Raw genomic sequence first — 22571 nt, 5'->3', positions numbered from 1 at the left:
ATACATTCTGAGGAATGGTCTTGGTTCCTTGGCCAGAGTGCACCTATATCTATAATGAAGAGGATTTAGAATCTGCCTTCTGGGCACTGTAGCTGAGCAAGTGACTCTACTTAGTATCTAGAACTTCTTGAACAATGACTGAAACCAGAATCTGCACATGACAGAAATGGAGTGGTTTCATGAAACCTGCATTCTAGTCCCAGGACTTCTACGAACAAGTTATGCAACCTTGGGTGAGTCATTTAACAACAGCAGCAGTGCTGGCAGTAGCTAACATTCATAAAGGGTTTGGAATAGAGCCTGGGGCCCAGTAAGCCCTCTGTAAGGTCACCTACTGTTTTCATTGTCATTGTTACAGAGGGTTTATTACATCCAGTCCTGAGTACTTGGCGTACATTATCTCATTTAATCCTCAGAATTATGGAGTGAGTTTTTAAATTCTTGCTGTACAAGGGTAAACTGAAGCTTAAAGAGGTTGAGTTATGAGTCCAATACTGTAAAGGACTCCAAGACTGTATAGGACTCAAATCCAAACAACCTAACTCTGGGCCCATGATCACAATCTCTATTGGTGCACTTGATTTCCTTGGGCCTCAATTTTCTCATAACACCTGTAGTTGTTGATCTTTAAAACCTTACAGTTTAAAAATTTTAAATATTTTCCCCTTACCTTCACCTTCCTCCCCTATTTGCTTCCCTACCCCACTTATCCATGACGTTTGCTGGGTTCGTCATCACAGGATCGGCAGGATGTTTTCCCTGTTGAGTGATGACACTGCATGTGTCAGCATAGGGACTTGTTTTTTGTGTGTGTGTGTGTGTGTGTGTGTGTGTGTGTGTGTGTGTTTGAGGCTGCAGTGGGGCTGGTTTACATGCTGCTGTCGTTGAAAGAGGAGGAATCTGACTCTTCAATTTTACTGCCTTATCTTGGCCCGCAGCCATTACCACATTGACACACATTTGACAGGGCTTGAGAAAGGCATCATAGGCAGAAGCCAGTGGGAATCAGCTCTTCGTGCTTGTGGACCCTGTGCTGCTCTCTGGTAAGATCTGGTTTGGGAGACCTGCTCTCTCCAGGCTGTCTGCATATGTCTGGCCTTGTGGTTGGCAAGGATCTTAGGAGAGGGACTTGGAGAAGAGGCTTCTGGGCTTTCCATCCTTTATATAGCTTGGGGTGTGCTGGCAAACTTTCACACGGGGAGTTTCCCGGACATTTCATTACAGTTCCATTGTAATTGATATTTGTAAAGTACTTAAGTTGGGTGATAGCCTATGGATACCGTATTCTGTTGTACCTTTTTGTGGCTGTGACCCCAGGGTTAGAGTGTTTTGGCTGCAGAAGACCTGGACTCAAGGGTTGGATCTATCACTTCTTGGAGTGATAGGAGTGACCTTACACAGGGAACATCGAACACACATGGCTTCAGCTTGATTATTCTTTGGGTGAGACCTTATTATGAAAAAAAGTCAGTTAGCCACTGTGCTGAGATTTGTAAGCTCTTCCATTTAGGAGCCTAGAGGAAGCATTTTAAGAACCTTAGAGTACCAAAAGGGCCTGGAAACACTAAAAGTGTTAGGTAAGTCACTTAATTTTTCTCAGCCCCAATTTTTTTATCCATAGAAGAATTAGAGTACTACGTGTCCTACTCAACAAAATGGCTATTGAATCAAGTGAAGTATGGTATGAAAATGTGTTTCTGAAAATTATAAATTCTATATAAACATTAGTGGTTTTTAGAAAGCATCATGTGCCAAAACTAATTATTTTAAATAACAAAAAAGCAAAAGCTATTAATGTTTCTACTGATTTTCCCACATAGAGATTATTTACTGCAGATGATAACCTATAGTAAAGTTTCCTAAAGTTTTCATTGTGCACCAGTTGGAAGGCTGTGAGTTAAGTTGTTCTAGAAACTATCTGAATATTGTGTATATTCAGTTAATAAGAACTGATATTCAAGGTATATAGTAGCTCTTTTGTGGAAGCACATTCGTTTTGGATAAATTCAGATTTTATTAATTCATTATTAGATCAAGAACTAGGTTCAAGTTGTAAGAAGATGTTATTATCATAAACAAAATTATGTCAATTAAGAATCTTTCTATATTCCTGGAAGATAATTGCGGTGTGAGCAAAGGCTAGACCATTGTAACTAATTTAAATAGGCCTAGATTGAAAATGTTTCTCTAACTCACATTTTTCACTAGAACAGATATTCCCTATCCTCTTACTACAAATGAATAAGATCACTTCATTTCTATTTTTCTTGATTGATAAATGATGCTTAGAGGTACCATTTCTGCCAAAGATTTAAATCAGACTTACAAAGAGTTACCTGCCTAAGGCAAGAGACTGGACTAATTTAATAGAAAAAGAACATGCTTTTATTTTGCCAGCTGGTAAAAGAAAGTGAAAGTGTTTTGAAAAGTTTTAATATTTGTTTTGCAATGATAGTATTATAGATGACAATATTTCTAAAATACAATAATTAGGGAAATTAGAGAATCTAATTGCTGAAATTTGTGTAATTATTTACAAGTGTGATATGAAGACTTACCTAGAAACCTTGATGCTAAAGACAGACATTTCAATATAAAAGTTGAGGGCATGACAGGAACAGAGTGAAGTAAGGCAAGTTGGAAACCACCCCAGGCCGCCTTGTGGGCAGCGCTAAAAGCCCTAGACCTATGTGGATTCAGTATAACGTGATGGTTATCCTTTTACATTTTTTGTTTGTTTGTTTGTTAAACAGGTTTCTGCCTGGCAGATTAACCAACGGCAAGAGGGGCTGATCTGTCTACATTCTGAGTACTGCCCTTGGCAAGACACCTAGAACAGACCCTGGACCCAAGTCCACCGTACTACCGTACCCCTACCCCAGCCCACCCCAGACAGTATTCTGGGGTTCACCCGAGGTCAGCAGTGTGAAGATGACCAGTGCCTTTTTAGCATGACGACTTTGGACCATGTGATTGCCACCCACCAGTCAGAATGGGTCTCCTTCAATGAAGAGCCACCCTTTCCTGCCCACTCGCAGGGTAAGGAGTGCCTTCATTTCCTAAAGCGAAGAGATTGTCAAACAACCATGTCTATCTGTTATGGCTTCTACTTGATTATTCTTTGGGTGGGATCTTAATATAGTAAAAAGAGTCAGTTTCTTACCTTCTTTCTTGAGATCTTAGAATCCTAAGTGGAAGAATTTACACACTGAAGAAGCGTCTTGGAACCTTAGGGCCCTAAAAAGAAGCTTGGAAACACCAAAAGTATTGGCTCTTTTCTCCCAAGAAACAAAAACCTAATATTTACCAAGTGCTTTACTTTCAGCCTTTTTAAAATGTAGTTGTTAAAAATAGTTGTTAAAAATGACAGCTCTGGAACCGGAGTGCTTGGGTTCAAAGGCCTGTTGCACCAGGAATGAATGATATACTTTTGGGTAGATTATTTATATAACCTCTCCAAGCATAGTTTCATTATCTGTACAGTAGGAATAATCAGTACCTATCTCACAGGTTGTTGTGAGGCTTAAGTGAATTCATACATAAAAGTGCTTAGAGCAGTGCCTGGCATGTGGAAAGAGCTCAGTACGGTCATACTTGATCATAAGGAGGATGACTGTATTGACTTTAGAGAACTTGTGCTCAGGGATGAAGGTTAAGGTAGGATCCAGGAGATATTTGCAGAGACATGTCAGTTGATTCTGTTCTACTGCAGCTACCAGTGCCTACTGAAGTCATCCCACCTTCATTTATAACACCTAGGAAGTGTGAGTCAACAGGTCTGCTCTCCAATATGGTGGCCATGTGATTATTGAGCTCCTGAAATGTGACAGGTGTGAATTGGGATGTGCTGTAAGCATCAAATACCTACACTAAATTTCAAAGACCTAGTTTAAGAAAAAAATAAAATAGCTAATTAATTTTATATTTATTACATGTTGAAATTACAAATTTTCAACATATTGGGTTGAAAGGTATATTATTAAAATACTTTCTCCTGTTGTGGTTAATTTTTTTCATGTGGCTACTAGAAAATTTAAAATTACATATATAGCTCACATTTTATTTCTGTTTGACAGAGCTGTAGAGGCTTTGAGTACTTGCAGATGGACCAGTTGGCTAGTGATGGGAGAAAAGATTTTTATATTAATTATTTGATTAAAAAATTTCTAAAGAAAAATTGACTTCTTTTGTTGTACAGCTGATGAATTTCAGCATATGTATAGATTTGTATATCTACCACCATAATCAGGATATAGTTTTTTTTGTTGTTGTTGTTGTTTTGAGATGGAGTTTCGCTCTTGTTGCCCAAGCTGGAGTCCAGTAGCGCAGTCTCGGCTCACTGCAACCTCTGCCTCCTGGGTTCAAGTGACTCTCCTGCCTCAAATTCCCAAGTAGCTGGAATTACAGGCATGTGCCACCGCGCCCAGCTAATTTTGTATTTTTAGTAGAGACGGGGTTTTGCCATGTTGGTCAGGCTGGTCTCGAACTGCTGACCTCAGGTGATCCACTCACTTCGGCTTCCCAAAGTGTTGGGATTACAGGTTTGAGCCACCACACCTGGCCAGTTTTTTTAATTTTCAGAAAAAAAATTTGAAGTCTGTTAAATTTTCTAGGGCCAGTCAAGTGATACAGGGCTACAGGAATAGCCTCTAGGTTACATTCAGCTGGTCATTAGTGCACACGGGTTTGCACCTGGTGTCCTGTGGCTGTGTATAGCGTAGACTGCAAATAGTTTGAAATTTGAATTTGAATGTCTTCTGACAAAAGTGCTCCTTTTTAGCCACAGTCTCCACCAGTCCCTTTTGCCTTTCACTTGTCCCACTTGATGCAGGTATATTTCTTATTTGACTTCTGTAAGCACTTTCCTTTGTGACCCCCAAGCACTGGAGTAGATGTTGGGATAAGAATAGTGAAGAAGGCTGCTAGTCTCTGCCTGCCAGGGTACTGACTGGAGACATGCTGAGCTTACAGCGTTTACACATGACTGGGGAAACAGTTGTTTCACATAGAGTCAGATGGGTGTGGCTGTTTCTTCTCCGCACTCACTGCAGTGGCGAGTCATGCTGGCACCCCATGGCCATCTTTAGTTTTTGCCTCCATGAGATGGCTCTGAAGAGCGGCCTTCCTCACATGATGGTGGCGTCTGGTATCTGTTTCAGGGGGCACGGAAGAGCACCTCCCAGGACTGTCATCTTCCCCAGACCAGTCTGAGAGCTCCTCTGGGGAGAACCATGTGGTGGATGGAGGCTCTCAAGACCATTCCCACTCGGAGCAGGATGACTCCTCTGAAAAGATGGGCCTCATCTCTGAAGCAGCTTCCCCACCTGAGAGCCCTGAGCAGCCCCCACCTGACCTGGCCTCGGCCATCAGCAGCTGGGTTCAGTTTGAAGACGACACGCCCTGGGCCAGCACATCTCCACCTCATCAGGAAACAGCTGAGACAGGTGAGAGGGTAGGAAGGGCCTGGCTTGGTTATGTGCTCAGCAGGGATGCTTTTCAGTGAGAGGTCTGTAGGGCTGCCAGGATTCCATTTCACCTGCCCCCTGCCCCTGAAGCACCAGTCGCACAGGGGAGAGCAGACGGAGTTCTCATCTGGTTTAATTCTGTATCTTGTTTTTGTTGACATAAGCATACAAAAGAATTTATGTGTTCTAGGACATTTCTAGACCTTTACTCTTGTCCCTGGCTGTTGACTTGTCTTTAAAGTAATGCATATATATTTTTCTGTTAGGGATTGGAATTATATTTACTCAGCTCCTAAATTGTAAGCACCTTACATATAGAGATGAATGTTTCTGCTGGGTGTGGTGGCTCACGCCTATAATTTCATCACTTTGAGAGGCCGAGATGGATGGCTCACTTGAGCTCAGGAGTTTGAGACACACCTGGCTAACATGGAGAAACCCGGTCTCTGCTAAAAGTACAAAAATTAGCTGGGCATGGTCACGCACTTCTGTAATCCCAGCTACTCAGGAGGCTGAGGCACGAGAATTGCTGAACCTGAGAGCAGAGGTTGCAGTGAGCTGAGGTGGCACCACTGCACTCCAGCCTGGGTGACAGAGCGAGACTCTGTCTCCAAAAAATAAAAAAAGAGAAATGAATGTGTGTGAACGTGTGGACCACTGACCATGTCTAAGCATGTCACCAACAGGATTTGTTAAACATGGATATTCTCACACTTCAGAACTCTTGAATCCGAATCCTTATGGGTAGGGGTGGTTGTATATGAGAAATCTCTTATTTTGTGGCATTTCAATGGCCAAAAGCTGCACTGGGGAGCTTAGTAAAGCTGTAGGAGTTGTTAGTCCCCACCCTGGTGACCTAGCTACTTCTTTGTTGTGCACTGAAGTATGCCACAGGTGATCTGGATAAGCTTTGGGACTGTATTAGTTTTCTATTTGCTGCTATAACAAGTCACCACAAGTGTAGTGGCTTAAACAACATGAGTTTATCATCTTATTATTCTGTATTTCAGAAGTCCGTCATGGGTGTCACTGGGCCAAAATCAAGGTGTTGGCAGGGCTGCGTTCCTTTCTGGAGGCTCTAGGGGAGAGTCTGTTTCCTGGCCCTTTCCAGCTTTCAGAGTCTGTCAACATTCCTTGGCATATGGCCCCTACCTCTGTCTCTAAAGCCAGGAATGTGGCATCTCTCTGTGCCTTTCTTCTGAAGTCACATCTTTCCCTGACATCTGCCTCTATCTTCCATTCAGGACCTCTGTGGTTACATTGGGCTCACCAGGCATTAAGGACCTCTGTTAAAGGTTACACTGGACTCACCAGGATTATGTCCCCATCTCAAGGTCCTTAACATAATCACATCAGTAAAGTTCTTTTGCCATATAAAGTAACACATTCACAGGTTCTGGAAATCAAGATGTGGACATCTTGGGGTGGAATGGGAGGCATTATTCTCTCTACCACAGAGACCTACTAGCAAAAAGCAGGGTTGGTATATTTTTCTGTTGGTGTGTTAAATGTTTTGCTAGTGTCACTTTTAAGCCTGATTCCTTTGTTTTTCAATGTGTTTTCAATACCAATAAAAATGATTTTAAGAAAATATAAAACAATTCTGTTACAAACATTTATATTTTTATGTAATAATTTGCACATTTATGTCTATTTTTTCATATTTAAGCATCAGATTTCCTTTTTTTTTTTTTTTTTTTTTTTTTTGAGAGGGAGTGTTGCTCTGTTGCCCAGGCTGCAGTGCAGTGGCACAATCTCAGCTCACTGCAACCTCTGCCCGTGGGGTTCAAGTGATTCTCATGTCTCAGCCTCCCGAGTAGTTGGGATTACAAGCACCTACCACCACGCCCGGCTGATTTTTGTATTTTTAGTAGAGACAGGGTTTCGCCATGTTGGCCAGGCTGGTTTCGAACTCCTTGACCTCAGGTGATCCGCCTGCCTCGGCCTCCCAAAGTGCTGGGATTACAGGTGTGAGCCAGTGTGCCCAGCCTAAACATCAGATTTCTGCATGAATTGTCGTTGAGTCATGACTCTCAGTGCAGCACAGAAGAAGTGACAGGCCCAGACAGGCTTCCCTTCCTGAACACCTAACTCTGAGAAGGCCCTGGGCTAAGCGTTGATGCGTGTAGGGAAAAGTTACCGAACACTGGGCAGTGAATGAGCACAGAAGTGTGTTCCTTCTGCTTAATATGATACATTTACTGCATACTTATTGTCTCAGTTTCTGTGCTCAGTGCCTTAACTAGATCATCTCATGTACTCTTTACAACAATTGTATGAGGAAGGTATTTATATTAATCCATATTACTTATGGTGGAGGAGACTCAGCCAGACAGTGCTTTGGGAATTCAACCAAGGTTGTGTGCTAGGAAATGGCAGGAGAGCTTCCGCACCAGGCCAACCAGCCCCAAAGTCTTGGAGCAGCCTTCGGATGCCCTGTGCTCTCCTCTCGTTTGCCTCACTCTTCTGCTGCTGCTGCTGCTCTAGTACTCTCTGCTCCCTCATTACCCAGGAGGCAGTGGGGGCAAGGAATGGAAGGTAAGTGATGGCTGGGGTGCTCTTTCTCCACTTTGCTGCCCTAAAATGGCCATGCCTTCAGGTCATGGATTATATTCATGGCATTCAGATTCTTTCACATCTTATCTTTAGCCTCAAAGATTTCCTGATTGCTCAAAACTATTTATATGATAGTCAATTTGCTCAATTGTTCACTGATTTTTCCAAAATTAATTTTGAGATTAGTTATAATTATGTTGCCCCCATCTGACTGAGGATCTTATCTTGTGACTGACAATGCTTTTGATATATTGTGAAAGCTTTACCCTTTAAGGCAGCAATTCACAATCTGGCCCATAGTCCTTGGAGTCTCCTAAGATCCTTTCAAGGGGTCTTTCAGGTTAAAATCATTTTCATTCTAATTCTAAGATGTTATTTGCCTTTTCACTGCTTTGACATTTGCATTGATGGTAAAAAAGTAACAGCAGATAAAACTGTTGGCCATTGTCTACTCATAGTAAAGCAAAATGTCTATTTCACCCAACAATATCCTTGATGAGGCAGTAAAAATTATGAATTTCTTAAAATTGTGATTCTTGAGTGTGTCTTTTTAGCATTCTCTGTGACAGATTGGGAAAAAATACGTGAAACACTTTTGCTCCATATCAAACCGTAATAATTGTCTTGAAAAAAAGGTATTTTTTTAATTTTTAAGAATTCAGTTTAAAAATTAAAGTTATTTTAAAATTATTAAAATCACGTAATGCAAAAATTTCTTAATGAACAAAATATCAGTATTTTAAAGACAAGATCCAACTAACACTTGCATGACTATGCCACACTTGGCCCACCCTTATCCTGGACCTGGTGTTGCAGGAATTTTCCTAAAGTTCAGTTAAAGGTGGGGTCCTTGTCCATCCCACGGCCATGAAAATTCAAGCTCGCAGATGGTTTGAAGGGTAAGTGAGGCGGGTTTTATTGGGTGAAAAGGAAAAAAGAGGGGAAACAGGGGCTCTGAGCAAGGCCAGAATTCATCTAGCGCGCCTCCAGCCCGCAGCTCAAATCCCAGGTTCCACACAGGAAGAGGAGGGGCCAGGCTCTTCCCCGCTGCAAGTGGCACAAACTGCTACGGCTCCACCCCAGTGCACAGGCCAGTTGGAGTTTTTCCGGGGACCTCCTCCCCGCTGGCTGTCTCTCTGGTTCTAATAAAATTTCATTTACAGAAATAGTCAACCTGTGAGCCGTGGTTTGCTGCTTTGATTTTGATTTGATATTTTTAATATACTGCGTTAAAATGTTGTTTTCATTACTGAGTTTTTTGGCACCCCCTTAAATTTTACATCCGAGGCAAGTGTGTCACTTGCCTTAACCCAATCTCAGCCCTGCATTGTCCTAAGAATTTAAGATTTATTAATATTACCAGAGAATAAATCAAGAAATGACAGTGTTCAAATGCATGAAAGCATAATTTTGAAAACTGCTCAAGTATGACTAATTCCATCTGTTCATATGTGTGAAAATTTAACTCAACCCTGTGGAGATGGAGTTCTCTACCTTAGGAGGGTCCTGTAGGATGGGTTCCCAGCAGACTTGATGCCCAGTCTGTAGGCAAGAAGCAGAAATAAACCATGTGTAGGGCCGGCCCCACCTCAAGAAGTGTTTCTAACCTAGAAACCCAAGGAGTGTAGGGGATGGTGCGCAGCATTAGAGTGGTAAAGAAAATGCTAATAAACCCAAGGGTCCAGTTCCAGATTTTCTGCCAATACCCAACTTGACCCATCAATGAACCTAAACTGAATGAGAAGCTGCAGGGTACATTCCTATTATCCAAAGTAGCCTCTCCCACATAAGCTAATTCCCTCTTGGGTTTCCTCCCATAGATTGTGTTTGACAATAAGGATAGAGTAATTGGCAGAGCTAAGGCCAATTACACAGGAGAGACTAGGCGTTAGCCCCTGCCTCCTGCCCCCACATAATGGATAATATAGACATTCCCCAAGTTACACAGTCATTCCATTCTGGAGGCTGTTGTGCAGCTCACATTTTAATTTGAATCTAAAATGTTTGAGTACATGTGCTGTATACTGCAATAATAACCACCTATGTAACTGCAGGCATTATGCAGAAATAACACAGATGTTTGCAGCAAGTAGAGACGTGTGAGACTTGCTGCAATCACTGCTGCCTGCTCTGTTGTTTTGGCAATACTAAGCTGAGTAATGGCTCCCAAAGACATCAGGTTGTCCTCCCTGGAACCTATAAATATGATGATGTTTGGGAAAAGGGTCTTTGTAGATGAGATTAAGGATTTTGAGATGGGGAGATAATCCTGGATTATGTGTGGGCCTTAACTGCAATCACATGCATCCTTATGAGAGTGGCAGAGGGCGATTTTGCTTACACAGAAGAGAAGGCACTGTGGAGATGAAACAGAAAGAAATTTGAAAATGCTGATCTTAAAGATGTAGTGACGAAGCCACAGCCAAGGAATGCTGGCAGCCACCAGAAGCTGCAAGAGACAAGAAACAGATGCTTCCCTAAAGCCTCTGTGGGGAGTGCAGTTCTGCTGACATCTTGATTTTAGCACAGTGATTCTCATCCCAGACTCTGGCCTCCAGAACTATGAGAGAATAAATTACTGTTGTTTTAAGATACCAAGGTTGTGGTAATTTGTTACAGCAGCCATAGAAAACTAATGTACTAAGTCTCTAAAATCTTAAAATGGAACCCTTTGCATAAGGCTGAGAATGAGTCAGTCTGAATTAGGGGAGCATCTGTAATGATGGAGGACTTGTTTTTTTTGTTTTTTTTTTTTTGAGATGGAGTCTTGCTCTGTTGCCCAGGCTCTGGAGTGCAGTGGCCCCATCTCGGCTCATGATGCAGTGTATTTTTTAAGGAGATGTGTGCATGTCATTGTGCTTGGTCCCTAAACCTTGCAGCTCCTTATAATTTACTCATTGAGTCACCAGATATTTACTAAGCACTTCCTCTGTCTGTATAGTTCTGCTAGGTGTGGATATTCAAAGACATAGCACAGCGCTCAGAATTGAGCAGAAATCCATTGGGCTTCTTTCTGGATCCTCTAGTAGGAAACCAGAGCCAACCTGTGCTCCTGCGATTACCATCTCTTGTGGTTGTCTTTCAACCACCACTTGTCTTTTTGTTTTTAAGTTTTTTTTTTTTTTTTGAAATGGAGTCTCGCTTTGTCACTCCGGCTGGAGTCCAGTGGCGTAATCTCGACTCACTGCAGCCTTCCTGGGTTCAAGTGATTCTCCTGCTTCAGCCCCCAAATAGCTGGGATTGCAGGCACGTGCCACCACATCTGGCTAATTTTTGTATTTTTAGTAGAGACGGGTTTCACTGTGTTGGCCAGGCTGGTCACGAACTCCTGACCTCAAATGATCTGCCCTCCTTGGCCTCCCAAAGTACTGGGATTACAGGCATGAGCCACCGTGGCTGGCCTACATTTTTCATTTCATACAGCTGAGAATTTGGAACTGGCTCTGAGGAAGCAAAGGAAGAAGTGGATGCTGGGAGAATTACTTGCCTGAGCAGTTCATTTTATGACAGGTGCCTCTATTGTCTCTTCCTGTGAAGGGTAAAAATCAGAATTTAAAGCAACTTCCCTTGTTAGTTATCATTTACTTCTGGGGCTTCTCCAAAGCTCTTACTCAGTTTTATCCTGTTTTCTTCACTTGGAGAAAGTGGGCACTACTGACCTAGGATAAACTTTTGTCTAAATTGGCCACCTAGCTGTGGGCCAAGTAGTGCCCATTTTGCCCACAGCTAGGTGACCAACTTAGACAAAATGGCCCTCTCGTGCTTTTTGTCTAATCTGACCACAGAGAAATGATTTGCCCATCAATTTCTCATTTATCTACTCTAAAATGCTCTTCTTAGTTTATTAACTTCCATCAGTCAGATGTTAGATCTATTTTGGGCTATAGCTTCACTCATGTAGACTGAGCAAACTCTTTTTAGCATGGATAACACAAGAATGAAATGGAATTAGGGCAAGAGAGATGTTTGGTGTGCTGTATTTAAATGCAAAAATTTGGAACCTTTGGTGAAGTTTGGAGTATGTAGGTGTGTCTCTGTGCATGCAAGAAAAAAAGTTCAGCCAGAAAAAAAAAAAGGATCAGTGGAAACTAATTTTTGGCTTTAACCCTTTTCCCAATCACATCAGCATCACCGGAACAAGCTGACTCTTTCCTATACATAATATATAGTTGTAGTGTTTAGCTTCTTCCCGTTTTACTCTTCATACTCCATTTACTTCTATTAAGAGCCCATACTTTCTGATCAGATGTCTTCATGTCGGGAGAGATGTAACAATGTTTATCTTGGTACCTGTCTCATGCAAACCCTCTGTGGATGTTGTTTTGTGAGAAGGTCGTAAGAGAAAAAGGTGGTGGGAGGAGAAGGAGGAGGAGAAGTGGAACTGATCAGTGCTGTTCCTAGTTTTAATTTCCAGAAGAAGAAGTGAAACCTTCCTTAGCCAGCTGTTTCGTACCTGAACATCCTGGCTTGCAGAGAGAAGTTGGGAAAGAGAATAGCACACTCACACACACAGAGGGAGTGGTGAGGTTATCCAGGATGTTCCTTTCCCATCCCCCAATTCCCTTTCTTCCTCTCTTTGAAGTTTTTCTGGCAGATGAAGAGTAAAAAACAAAAGAATACATCTTTTAAACTGTGCCACCTAAGAATAAAGCCAAGCGAGCATTGGACTTCCGCCTGGAATTGGAATGTACTATTTCCCTAATTAAAATGCCACAAGGCTGTAGGCACAGTGGAGTTAGGTACAAAGAAATTGTCACTAATGGTACATCTCTTACTTTTTATGGTATTTAAATGGCTAGAAGCTGCACTGGGAACCTTAGAGAAGCCAAGGAGTTGTTAGTCCTCACCCTAGTGACCTGGCTACTTACTTTATTGTGCATTGAAGCATACCAAGGTTGATTGGATAACCAGGAGCAACAGCTGGTAGGAAAAACGACTCCAGAAATGCTTAAATCATCAAGGCAACCACTTTGTCTTGGACTTTAATTAGGGCAGGATTTGAAGTGAATAAGTGCCATCATGGTTGGCCAGAGTAAAAAGGAGATATACAATCTCCTTTAGAAACATATGATTAAAATTGGCCAGGTGTGGTGGCTTACACCTGTAATCCCAGCACTTTGGGAGGCCGAGGCAGGCGGATTACAAGGTCAGGAGTTCGAGACCAGCCTGGCCAACATGGTGAAACCCCGTCTCTACTAAAAATACAAAAATTATCAGGGTGTGCTGGCGGGCACCTGTAGTCCCAGCTACTTGGGAGGCTGAGGCAAGAGAAACTCTTGAACCCGGGAGGCGGAGGTTGCAGTGAGCCGAGATCGCGCCACTGCACTCCAGCCTGGATGACAGAGTGAGACTCCATCTCAAAAAAAAAGAAAAAAAATGAAAGAAAGAAAAATATGATTAAAATAAAATGATAGTGACAAAAGTCTTTTTTTTTTGAAGCAGAGTCTCCCTCTTGTCACCCAGGCTGGAGTGCAGTGGTGCGATCTCAGCTCACTGCAACCTCCGCTTCTGGGTTCAAGCGATTCTCCTGCCTCAGCCTCCCGAGTTGCTGGGACTACAGGCATCCGCCACCACGCTCAGCTAATTTTTGTATTTTTAGTAGAGATGGGGTTTTACTCTGTTGGCCAGGCTGGTCTTGAACTCCTGACCTCAGGTAGGTGATCCAGCCACCTCAGCCTCCCAAAGTGCTGGGATTACAGGCGTCAGCCACCGCGCCCTGACTGACAAAAGCCTTTGTATAACCATATATATGGAAAGAGAGCATTAGTTCTTAGGACCTGAGTTTACTATGAATGAGGAAACATATAGAATCATTTCCTTTTGACTCTTTTATGAAAATTGTGTTCAACATTAAAACCCTTGAAATTTGGTGGAGGCCAAATGAGGGATTCATACCTCTTTGACTTCGTAAGACCCCTTTGGGTCGGGCCATGTTGATAAATGATGTCTTTAGAAGATTTTTATTGGAACCTTTAAGGTCAAATATGTAAATTAGCCACAAGAACACTGTTCACATCTCCAGTTTGAGGTTGCCATATGATTTAAGGTTGTATGGTGAAAAATGTCAAGAAATTTAACTGAAAACTCATTTATTGAACTCTGAACCAGATGCATAAGATATTCTACAAAACCGTGAGCAGAACCAGAGTGTTAAAAAAAAAAAAAAAAAAAACAAAACACAAAAAAAACCTTCCGGTGAATGTATTTAAATCAAAATGAAATTTTGTATAGTTCTCTAAAGAAATTTTTTTTGAAAATGAACCTAAACCCATCTCATGTCTTATTCACGTTGGGTCCTTTAGCCAATAGTGTTCCTGACTTTTCTCTAGCTACAAAAATTTGACTAACATATAAGGCTTCCTCTGGCTTTAAAATTCCATCAGGTACCAGGAAGAATATAGCAGTCAGCTCATCTACCATCTAAAATCTTTATACTGTTCTCTCAAAGCCAAGGCTGATTTTAAGTATGTGCATTTTACAAGTGTGGGTGTGTTTAGAACATGTCTGCAAATGCCTGCAGATAAATGGACTAAAAGAGCAAAGTTCATCCTTAAAATTAAAAAAAAAAAAAAAAAATTAAGGCACTATTGTCAGCATGAAGCTTCCTGTTCACTCATACGCTGACCTTCCTCCAGGGACATGGTAATTTATCTGCAAGGCCAGAGCTGAATTGGACCCATTATGCAGATACTGCAGGATGTGCATAATTACAAACAACAACAAAAAAACCCTTTCATTTCCGGAACATTTGTCCCATAGCCCAGGCAAACACTAGTATTCCCTTATGCTTCAAACGTCTTCCCTAAAAGCTTGGGCTGAGGCCTTCCCATTGTGTCTGGGGAAACTAATTATCTGGGACCAGAGAAAGAGCCACTTGTTTGGGGGAGGATCAGAGATGACGTCAGCCATTTAAGAGGGAGGCAGGGGTGACAGCTGAGAGGCTTCATCCTGAAGAAGACTAGCCCAGCCGTTAATTTCTATTATGTTGTTCATTCTGGTTAATGGGGGTGGTGAGTGGTGGGTGGGGGTGGAATAAGATATCCCAACCCTTTTGGTGAATATGTGGACAAGGCCCACTGCATTTTGCATGCATATGTAATTCCCCCTGCAACAGAAGAGGCTTTATTTTTTTTTAATACCTTCAGTTCTTCTGTGCTTCTAAATGTAGTTAATGACCTTTGTGCAGTCCGTCTCAGAGGACGCTGTACCCAGGAATAAATTTCAGCAGAGCCTTTCCTTCTCAGGGCTGATACTGTCTCTGATCCTCTCCCCTGGGCTCCGTCTGCTGTAATTGCACTGCGTCTCTCGCAGTTCCAGGCCGGTTCACTGCTGTCCAGGCTCTTCTCTGTGCCCTGAGAGCTTTTCCTCCACATTTTCACTCCAAACTCTGCTCAAGCATCGCCTCTGCAGGGCGGGCCAGAACCCTCCGCTTCCACTCTCTAGCTTTTTTCTGCTTCAAATGTCTTCACAGCTCATGCCTCTACCTGCAATTGGGTCAAATATGCATTAGTTTACTTGTTTATTATCTCCCTTCTCCATAAAGGGAAGGTCTTTGTCTATCTACCTTACTCTTTATTCCAGAATATGGTTTGAGGAACTTAGTCGGTGCCCACCCAGGATTTGCTGGACTAGTAGAAGGAGAGAGAAAAGATGGACATGAACTCTCCTGCAGAACGACTAAGTGACTGACTCCCATTTTTGGGGCTAATGAGCTGTTAGGTCAAACTTGAAGGATGGCGCCCTTGGTGAAGTCAGCGTGTTGTTTTTTAAACAAGATAGACAAGGAAACTGGCCTCTCACCCATCCTGTCCCCTTCTTTTCAGCTATTGTCATCGGGTTATGATTTCCCATTGTTCCACACACATACGTACGTGCATACATGGGTGTGTACACAGCATGGACATATACATACACAAATACACCTATATTTTTTTTCCTGGGGGCTGTTTTAAAAGGCACACTTAAAAGCAATAGTTCTGTTGTATTTAAAAGTGTCATCATGCCACGGAGGATGGTGAAGTGCTCTCAGAGATAACTCTTTCCAGTATCTAAAAGGAAACAAAATATTTTATTAAAACTCCAATATTCTCCTCTTCCAGAGAATGTGCAGGCTCACCCAGAGAGGCCATGTGGCCTAGCTCACCCTTGGTGTGGGATACAAAACACAATAAACTACCCAAGCATGCATGAATTAACTAGTTCATTCATGCAGAAAAAAATGTAGGTGCTGGGAATACAATTATGGGAGAGCTGGACACAGTCCCTGCTCTCCCCACGTTGAAGTTGCCTAACAGTTGGGCAGTCTGTTACTAATGGAGCTTTTGGGGAATGAACAAGAGCTCCTCTGAGCTAGTCCTGGGAGCAGTGGCTGCTTCTTATTGCCAACTACGAAAAAGCAGAGGAGCCACAGATAAAGAATGGAGTTAGATCCATTTTCTTCGCATGGATGGGCACATTGACAGCATCAAAAAAATCCTATAACTTAGTGATTAGACATCAAAATATAAAGGACATGACATCAAAATATATGTATTTAAAATTTTAATCTACCCAGGATCCCGAAGGACAAGAAGAAAGAAAAATATTGTATTAGCCAACAACGTGTAGATTTATTATTCACATAATCCATGTTATTTTGACCTCCCACTCTAGGCTCACGTTCAAGTCATGTTCTGCACTGTGGATACAGCCACATACTCCTGCCCCATGGAGCCCACATTCTGCGGGGCGACAGGGGATTCACACCAGAAGCACACTAAAGAAGTAAATATAAAGTAAGTGTGTTAGGGGCTGGGCGCGATGGCTCACGCTTGTAATCCCAGCACTTTGGGAGGCTGAGGTGGACAGATCACTTGAGGTCAGGAGTTTGAGACCAGCCTGGCCAACATAGTGAAACCCCCTCTCTACTAAAAATACAAAAATTAGCCAGGCGCCTGTAATGCCAGCTACTCGAGAGGCTGAGGCAGGAGAATTGCTTGAACCAGGGAAGCAGAGGTTGCGGTGAGCAGAGATTGTGCCACTGCACTCCAGCCTAGGCAACAGAGCGAGACTCTGTCTCCAAATAAATAAATAAATAAAAATAATACAATAAGTGTGTTAGGTAATAAAGTGGGAAGGAGAGAAAAATGAGGCAAAAGAAGGGACTATGATGAGGAGGATGTGAAATTTTCCTTAAGGCCAGGGAGTGACTGAGGGGCATATGTGAGTGAAGACCTGGGGGACATGGGGCAGCAAGCCTTGCAGAAAGTGGGGAGGAGCCTTCCATGTGGAAGGAACAGCAAGTGAATAGCCCTTGAGGGGCAGCTGTGTTCTTGGTGTGTGACCTGAGTGGAGTGAATGTGGGGAGAAGAGAAGGAGGTGAGGAGGAAAGGTTACAGAGACTCAGACACACAGGTCCTTGGCAGACATGGTGAGGACCTTGATTTTTATTATGGGTGAGATGGAAAGCTAACGGAGGGTTTTGAACAGAGGTGTGGCCTGATCCAACTTGAGTTTCAACAGTAGTTCTGTTAAAACTGTGTGGCAGCTCTGGTGTAGCGGTTGAGGGTGGTGTAGCTGAGAATAGACTGGGAGGAGAGGACAGAGGTAGAGGCAAGGAGAGGCAAGGAGACAGGGTAGGAGGCCACTGTATCCATCCAGGCAAGAGAGGGTTGTGGCTTGCAGCAGGGGGGTAGCTTGGAGAAGGCAGGAAGTGATTGGATTCCAGATGTATTTTGAAGGTAGGACTAACAAAAATTGTGATGGAGCAACTATGAGAAGAATCAAGGATGACTTGATGGTTTTGTTCTGAGAAGCTGAAAGGATGCAGGGGCTGCTTTGGAGGGAATAATAGGAGCTTAGTTTTCAACATGTAAAGTTAGAGACCCAAATGGAGATGTCAAGTTGATTTGGACAAAAGAATATGTTTGAGAATAATAACCATCACCACCTAACCCATGTTGAGTACTCTTATTGTGCCAAGCGGATTTGCAAGTGCTTCATCAGTATTAACCTAATCCCCTTATGAGGTTTATATTCTCTTCAGCTGCATTTTACGGGTGAGAAAAACGAGGAACAAATGAATTTGAGTAGCTTGTTCCAGGTTACAGGGCTGGGTCTGGTATGCAAACCAGGCAGTCTGGATCCAGGGTCCCTGGTCTTAACCTCATAGGAAAGGAGGAGAGGCAGATATTGATCTTTCCTTCACTTTATTCCTTCAAGCTAGATGGATGTGGCTTGAAGTGTCATGATGGCAGCATCCTGTTTTTACCTGGCCCGGACATCAAAGGTCTGGCCCCTGGGAGCATAGTCAGCTCCAGGCCCAGTACTTTCTCTCTTTCAGCTAAGCTTGTGGCCTGAGGACATTCAATTAAGAACCTGAATAAAATAACTCATCCGAGATTTCTAAGTCGAAAAATAAACAAAGCGTATTAGAACGAATGAGAACAGTTTGTGAGAGGCAGGAGCTTTGCCTCTCCCAGATGCACTGTTCCGAGTTTGTGTTTCAAGAGAAACGTTGGCGTTTTATCTCACAAATGTAAGGAGCCGATATGCAAATACCATTAAGTGAAATAGCTTTCTTACTGAGTAATCTGTCTTTTTTTGATATGTGGTTTTAATAAGTTTTATTACCTATTGAATAAATACAAAACAACATTTTAAAATGTGTATTAAATTATAAAGAACAGCAGTACAACCCATCACCCAGTTTAATAAATGGAATATTGTCATCGCCAGAGGCCCTGCGTGTTTCCCTACTGATCACAGCCTCCTCCCTCTTCACATCCCCTTCCCTCCCCTCTGTATCACCACCTTCTGAGTTTCATGATAATAACTACATTACTTTTCTTGACAGTTTTACTACCTACACATGCATCAAGAATGTTATAATTTAGCCTGGTTTTGAACTTTGTATATATGGAATAATACTGCATTACTCCGTGGCTTACTCCTTTGATACATTATTTGTGGGAATTGTCCATGTCAAAAACTAAAAGAACTTGTAGCTATGGTTCTTTTAGTTTTTATTACTCTGTATTCCATTATAGTAATATACTACAATCCATTTATCCATTCTGTTTTTGATGGACATTTGGATTCTTTTCTTTCTTTCTTTCTTTTTTTTTTTGGAGATGGAGTCTTGCTCTGTCGCCCTGGCTGACGTTGCAATGGCGCGATCTCGGCTCACTGCAACGTCCGCCTCCCAGGTTCAAGCGATTCTCCTGCCTCAGCCTCCTCAGTAGCTGGGATTACAGGTGCCTGCCACCACACCCAGCTAATCTGTTGTGTTTTTAGTAGAGATGGGGTTTCACTGTGTTGGCCAGGCTGGCCACAGACTCCAGACCTCGTAATCCACCCGCCTTGGCTTCCCAAAGTGCTGGGATTACAGGCATGAGCCACCATGCCTGGCTCATTTGGGTTGTTTCTAAGATGATAATGCACTTCCATGAGCATTATTTTTGTCTTTCTATGAACATTTTTAACCTGTATCCTGGTGAACATGTGCAGGTGGTTCTCTTGCATAAAAAAATAGGATGGGAATTGCTGTGCTGTAGGATGCGTTCATATTCAGCTTAATCAGGTAACACCGAGCCATTTGCTAAAGTGGTTTCTAGTGATCCTACCGGCTGTACATGAAAGGCACTGTGGCTCCTCTTCCTCAGCTGCACTTAGGATTGTTACATTTTTCTATTTTTGTCATCAGGGAGGTGGAGAAAGAAAGGGGGAAGGGTAATAGGATCTTAGTATCTCATGTGGTTTTAATTTGCATTTCCTAGATTACTAACAAGGTTGAGCATCCTTTTTTTTTTTTTTGAGACGGAGTCTCGCTCTGTCGCCCAGGCTGGAGTGCAGTGGCGCCATCTCGGCTCACTGCAAACTTCGCCTCTTGGGTTCACGCCATTCTCCTGCCTCAGACTCCCGAGTAGCTGGGACTACAGGCGCCCTCCACCACGCCTGTCTAATTTTTTGTATTTTCAGTAGAGACGGGGTTTCACCATGTTAGCCAGGATGGTCTCGATCTCCTGACCTTGTGATCCACCTGCCTCGGCCTCCCAAAGTGCAGGAATTACAGGAGTGAGCCACCGCGCCTGGCCTTGAGCATCCTTTTTTGGTGCCATTTGGATTTTTCTTTCATGAAATCCCTGTTCAGCTATATTCCTGTTGGTGTCTCTGCCTTTTTCTTGTTGATTTCTAGGAGTTCCTGGTGCATTCAATGTGTAGCAGATATTATCTCCTATCCTGTGAATGGTCTTTTCATTCTCCTTATGTCTTTTGGCAAAAATAAGTTATTTATTTTAATGACATAATTTTTTTCAATGTTTGTTTTATTATTAGTGCTTTCTGTGTCTTGGTAAAGAAAATATTTCTCTACTCCAAAGTCATGAATGCATTTGGCTAGATTGTCTTCTAAAATGTTTCTTATATAGCCTTCACACGTTGACATTCAATATAGCTAGAATTGGTTTTTCTGTACAGTTTGAAGTACAGGTCTGGCTTCACTTTTTCATGTAGATATCCAGTTTTTCCAATACTGTTTTGTTGTTGTGTTTATTTTAATGTAAATACTTATAAATATATTACTCAAAACTCAGCTTCATTCATATCTAAATAGTATGATTCTGCTTGTTAATATAGGTGAAAGCCCTGCTATAATTTTTTTTCTTTCCAACATTTATTTTAGATTTAGGGGGTACATGTGCAGGTTTGTTACCTGAGTAAATTGCCTGTTGTGGTTTGGTCTGAAGATAATTTTGTCACCCAGGTAATCAACATAATGCCCAATAGGTAGTTTTTCAATCCTCACTCTCCTTCCACCCTCCACCCTCAAGTAGGCCCCAGGGTCTGTTGTTTTCTTCTTTATTTCCATGTGTACTCAGTGTTTAGCTCCCCTTTAGAAGTGAGAACATGTGGTATTTGGTTTTCTTTCTTGGGTTAATTTGTTTAGGATGATAACCTCCAGCTCCATCCATGTTGCTGCGAAGGACATGAGCTCATTTTTTTTTTTTTATGGCTGTGTAGTATTCCATCGTGTATATGTTGCACATTTTCTTTATCCAGTCCACCGTTGATGAGCATCTGGGTTGATTCTGCATCTTTGGTATTGTGAATAGTGCTGCAAGGAACATAGGCGTGCGTGTGTCATTTTTCCTTTGTGTATGTACACAGTAATGGAATTGCTAGGTCAAATGGTAATTCTGTTTTAAGTTCTTTGAGAAATCTTCAGACTGCTTTCCACAGTGGCTGAATTAATTTACATTCCCACCAGCAGTGTGTAAGCCTTCTCTTTTCTCTGCAACCTCAGCAGCATCTGTTATTTTTTGACTTTTTGATAATAGCCATTCTCACTGGGATGAGATGGTATCTCATTGTGGTTTTGATTTGCGTTCCTGTAATGATTGGTGATATTGAGCATTTTTTCATATGCTTGTTTGCGTATGTTTATCTTCTTTTGAGAAGTGTCTGTTCATGGCCTTTGCCCATTTTAATGGGGTTGTTTTTTGCTTGTTCATTTACGTTTCTTATAGATTCTTGATATTAGACCTTTGTCAGATGCATAGTTTGCAAATATTTTTCTCATTTTGTAGCTTGTCTATTTACTCCATTGATAGTTTATTTTGTTGTGCGGAAGCTCTTTAGTTTAATTAGGTCCCACTTGTCAATTTTTGTTTTTCCTGCATTGCTTTTGGAATCTTTGTCGTGAAGTTTTTGCTAGGGCCAATGTCCAGAATGGTATTCCCTATGTTTTCTTCTAGGGTTTTTATAATTTATGTTTTACATTTAAGCCTTTAATCCATCTTGAGTTATTTTTTGTATATGGTGAGAGGTAGGAGTCCACTTTCAATCTTCTGCAAATGGCTAGCCAGTTTTTTCAGCACCATTTATTGAATAGAAAGTCCTTTCCCCGTTGCTTGTTATTGTTGGCTTTGTAGAAGATCAGATGGTTGTAGGTGTGCAGCTTTATTCTGGGTTCTCTAACCTGTTTCATTCGTCTATGTATCTGTTTTTATACCATACCATGCAGTTTTAATTATTGTAGCCTTGTGATGTAGTTTGAAAAGGGTAGTGTGATGTCTCTAGCTGTGTTCTTTTTGCTTAGGATTGTTTTGCCATACTAGAATTTTAATTGACATTGAAGTAAATGTATAAACCAGTTTGGGGAGAATTAACATCTTTACAATGTTAAATCTTTCAATCTCTAAATATTTATCTATTTATCTGTATCTCCATATGTATATATTATCTCCACATATATATCTCTCCATTTATTTAATCTTCTTTATGGTCTGTTAATAAACTTTAGAAATGCCTCCTCTAAGGCCTTAGCACATTTTTTCTTAGGTTTGCTACTATATATGCTTCATACTTTTTGTTGCTGTTATAAATGCTGTCTTGTTTTAAATTTCATTTTCTAAATATTTCTTGCTGGCTTACAGAAACACAATTCATTTTTATATGTTGATTTTTTAATTAACAGGCATACCTTGCTAACATTATTAATTTGCTAACTTATTGGTAAAGTCTTTTGGTTATTTTACGTATACAAAAATATCATCTGCAAATAATGACAGT

General features: G+C 41.8%; 1 protein-coding gene across 7 annotated transcripts in view; it reads left to right on the top strand.

Annotated features, from left to right (window-relative positions):
• The window catches only part of STON2 (stonin 2), a 173816-nt gene that overhangs the window by 35911 nt on the left and 115334 nt on the right, over positions 1-22571 (top strand). For 4 of the 7 annotated variants that reach the window (XM_015144276.3, XM_015144275.3, XM_077941569.1 and 1 more), the window contains 2 exons: positions 2754-3039; positions 5160-5444. In XM_015144276.3, coding sequence (XP_014999762.2) covers positions 2952-3039; positions 5160-5444 — 373 coding nt within the window. In that variant the 5' untranslated portion in view covers positions 2754-2951. Of the gene's footprint in view, positions 1-764; positions 1044-2753; positions 3040-5159; positions 5445-22571 lie in introns of those variants that run through there. The other 3 variants (XM_077941570.1, XM_077941568.1, XM_015144277.3) reach the window with 2 other exon arrangements.

The sequence above is a fragment of the Macaca mulatta genome, chromosome 7 (assembly GCF_049350105.2).
Source record: "Macaca mulatta isolate MMU2019108-1 chromosome 7, T2T-MMU8v2.0, whole genome shotgun sequence".
Classification (NCBI taxonomy): Eukaryota; Metazoa; Chordata; class Mammalia; order Primates; family Cercopithecidae; genus Macaca; species Macaca mulatta.
The sequence above is the reverse complement of the archived record's forward strand: the minus strand, read 5'-3'. Positions and strand labels throughout refer to the sequence as shown.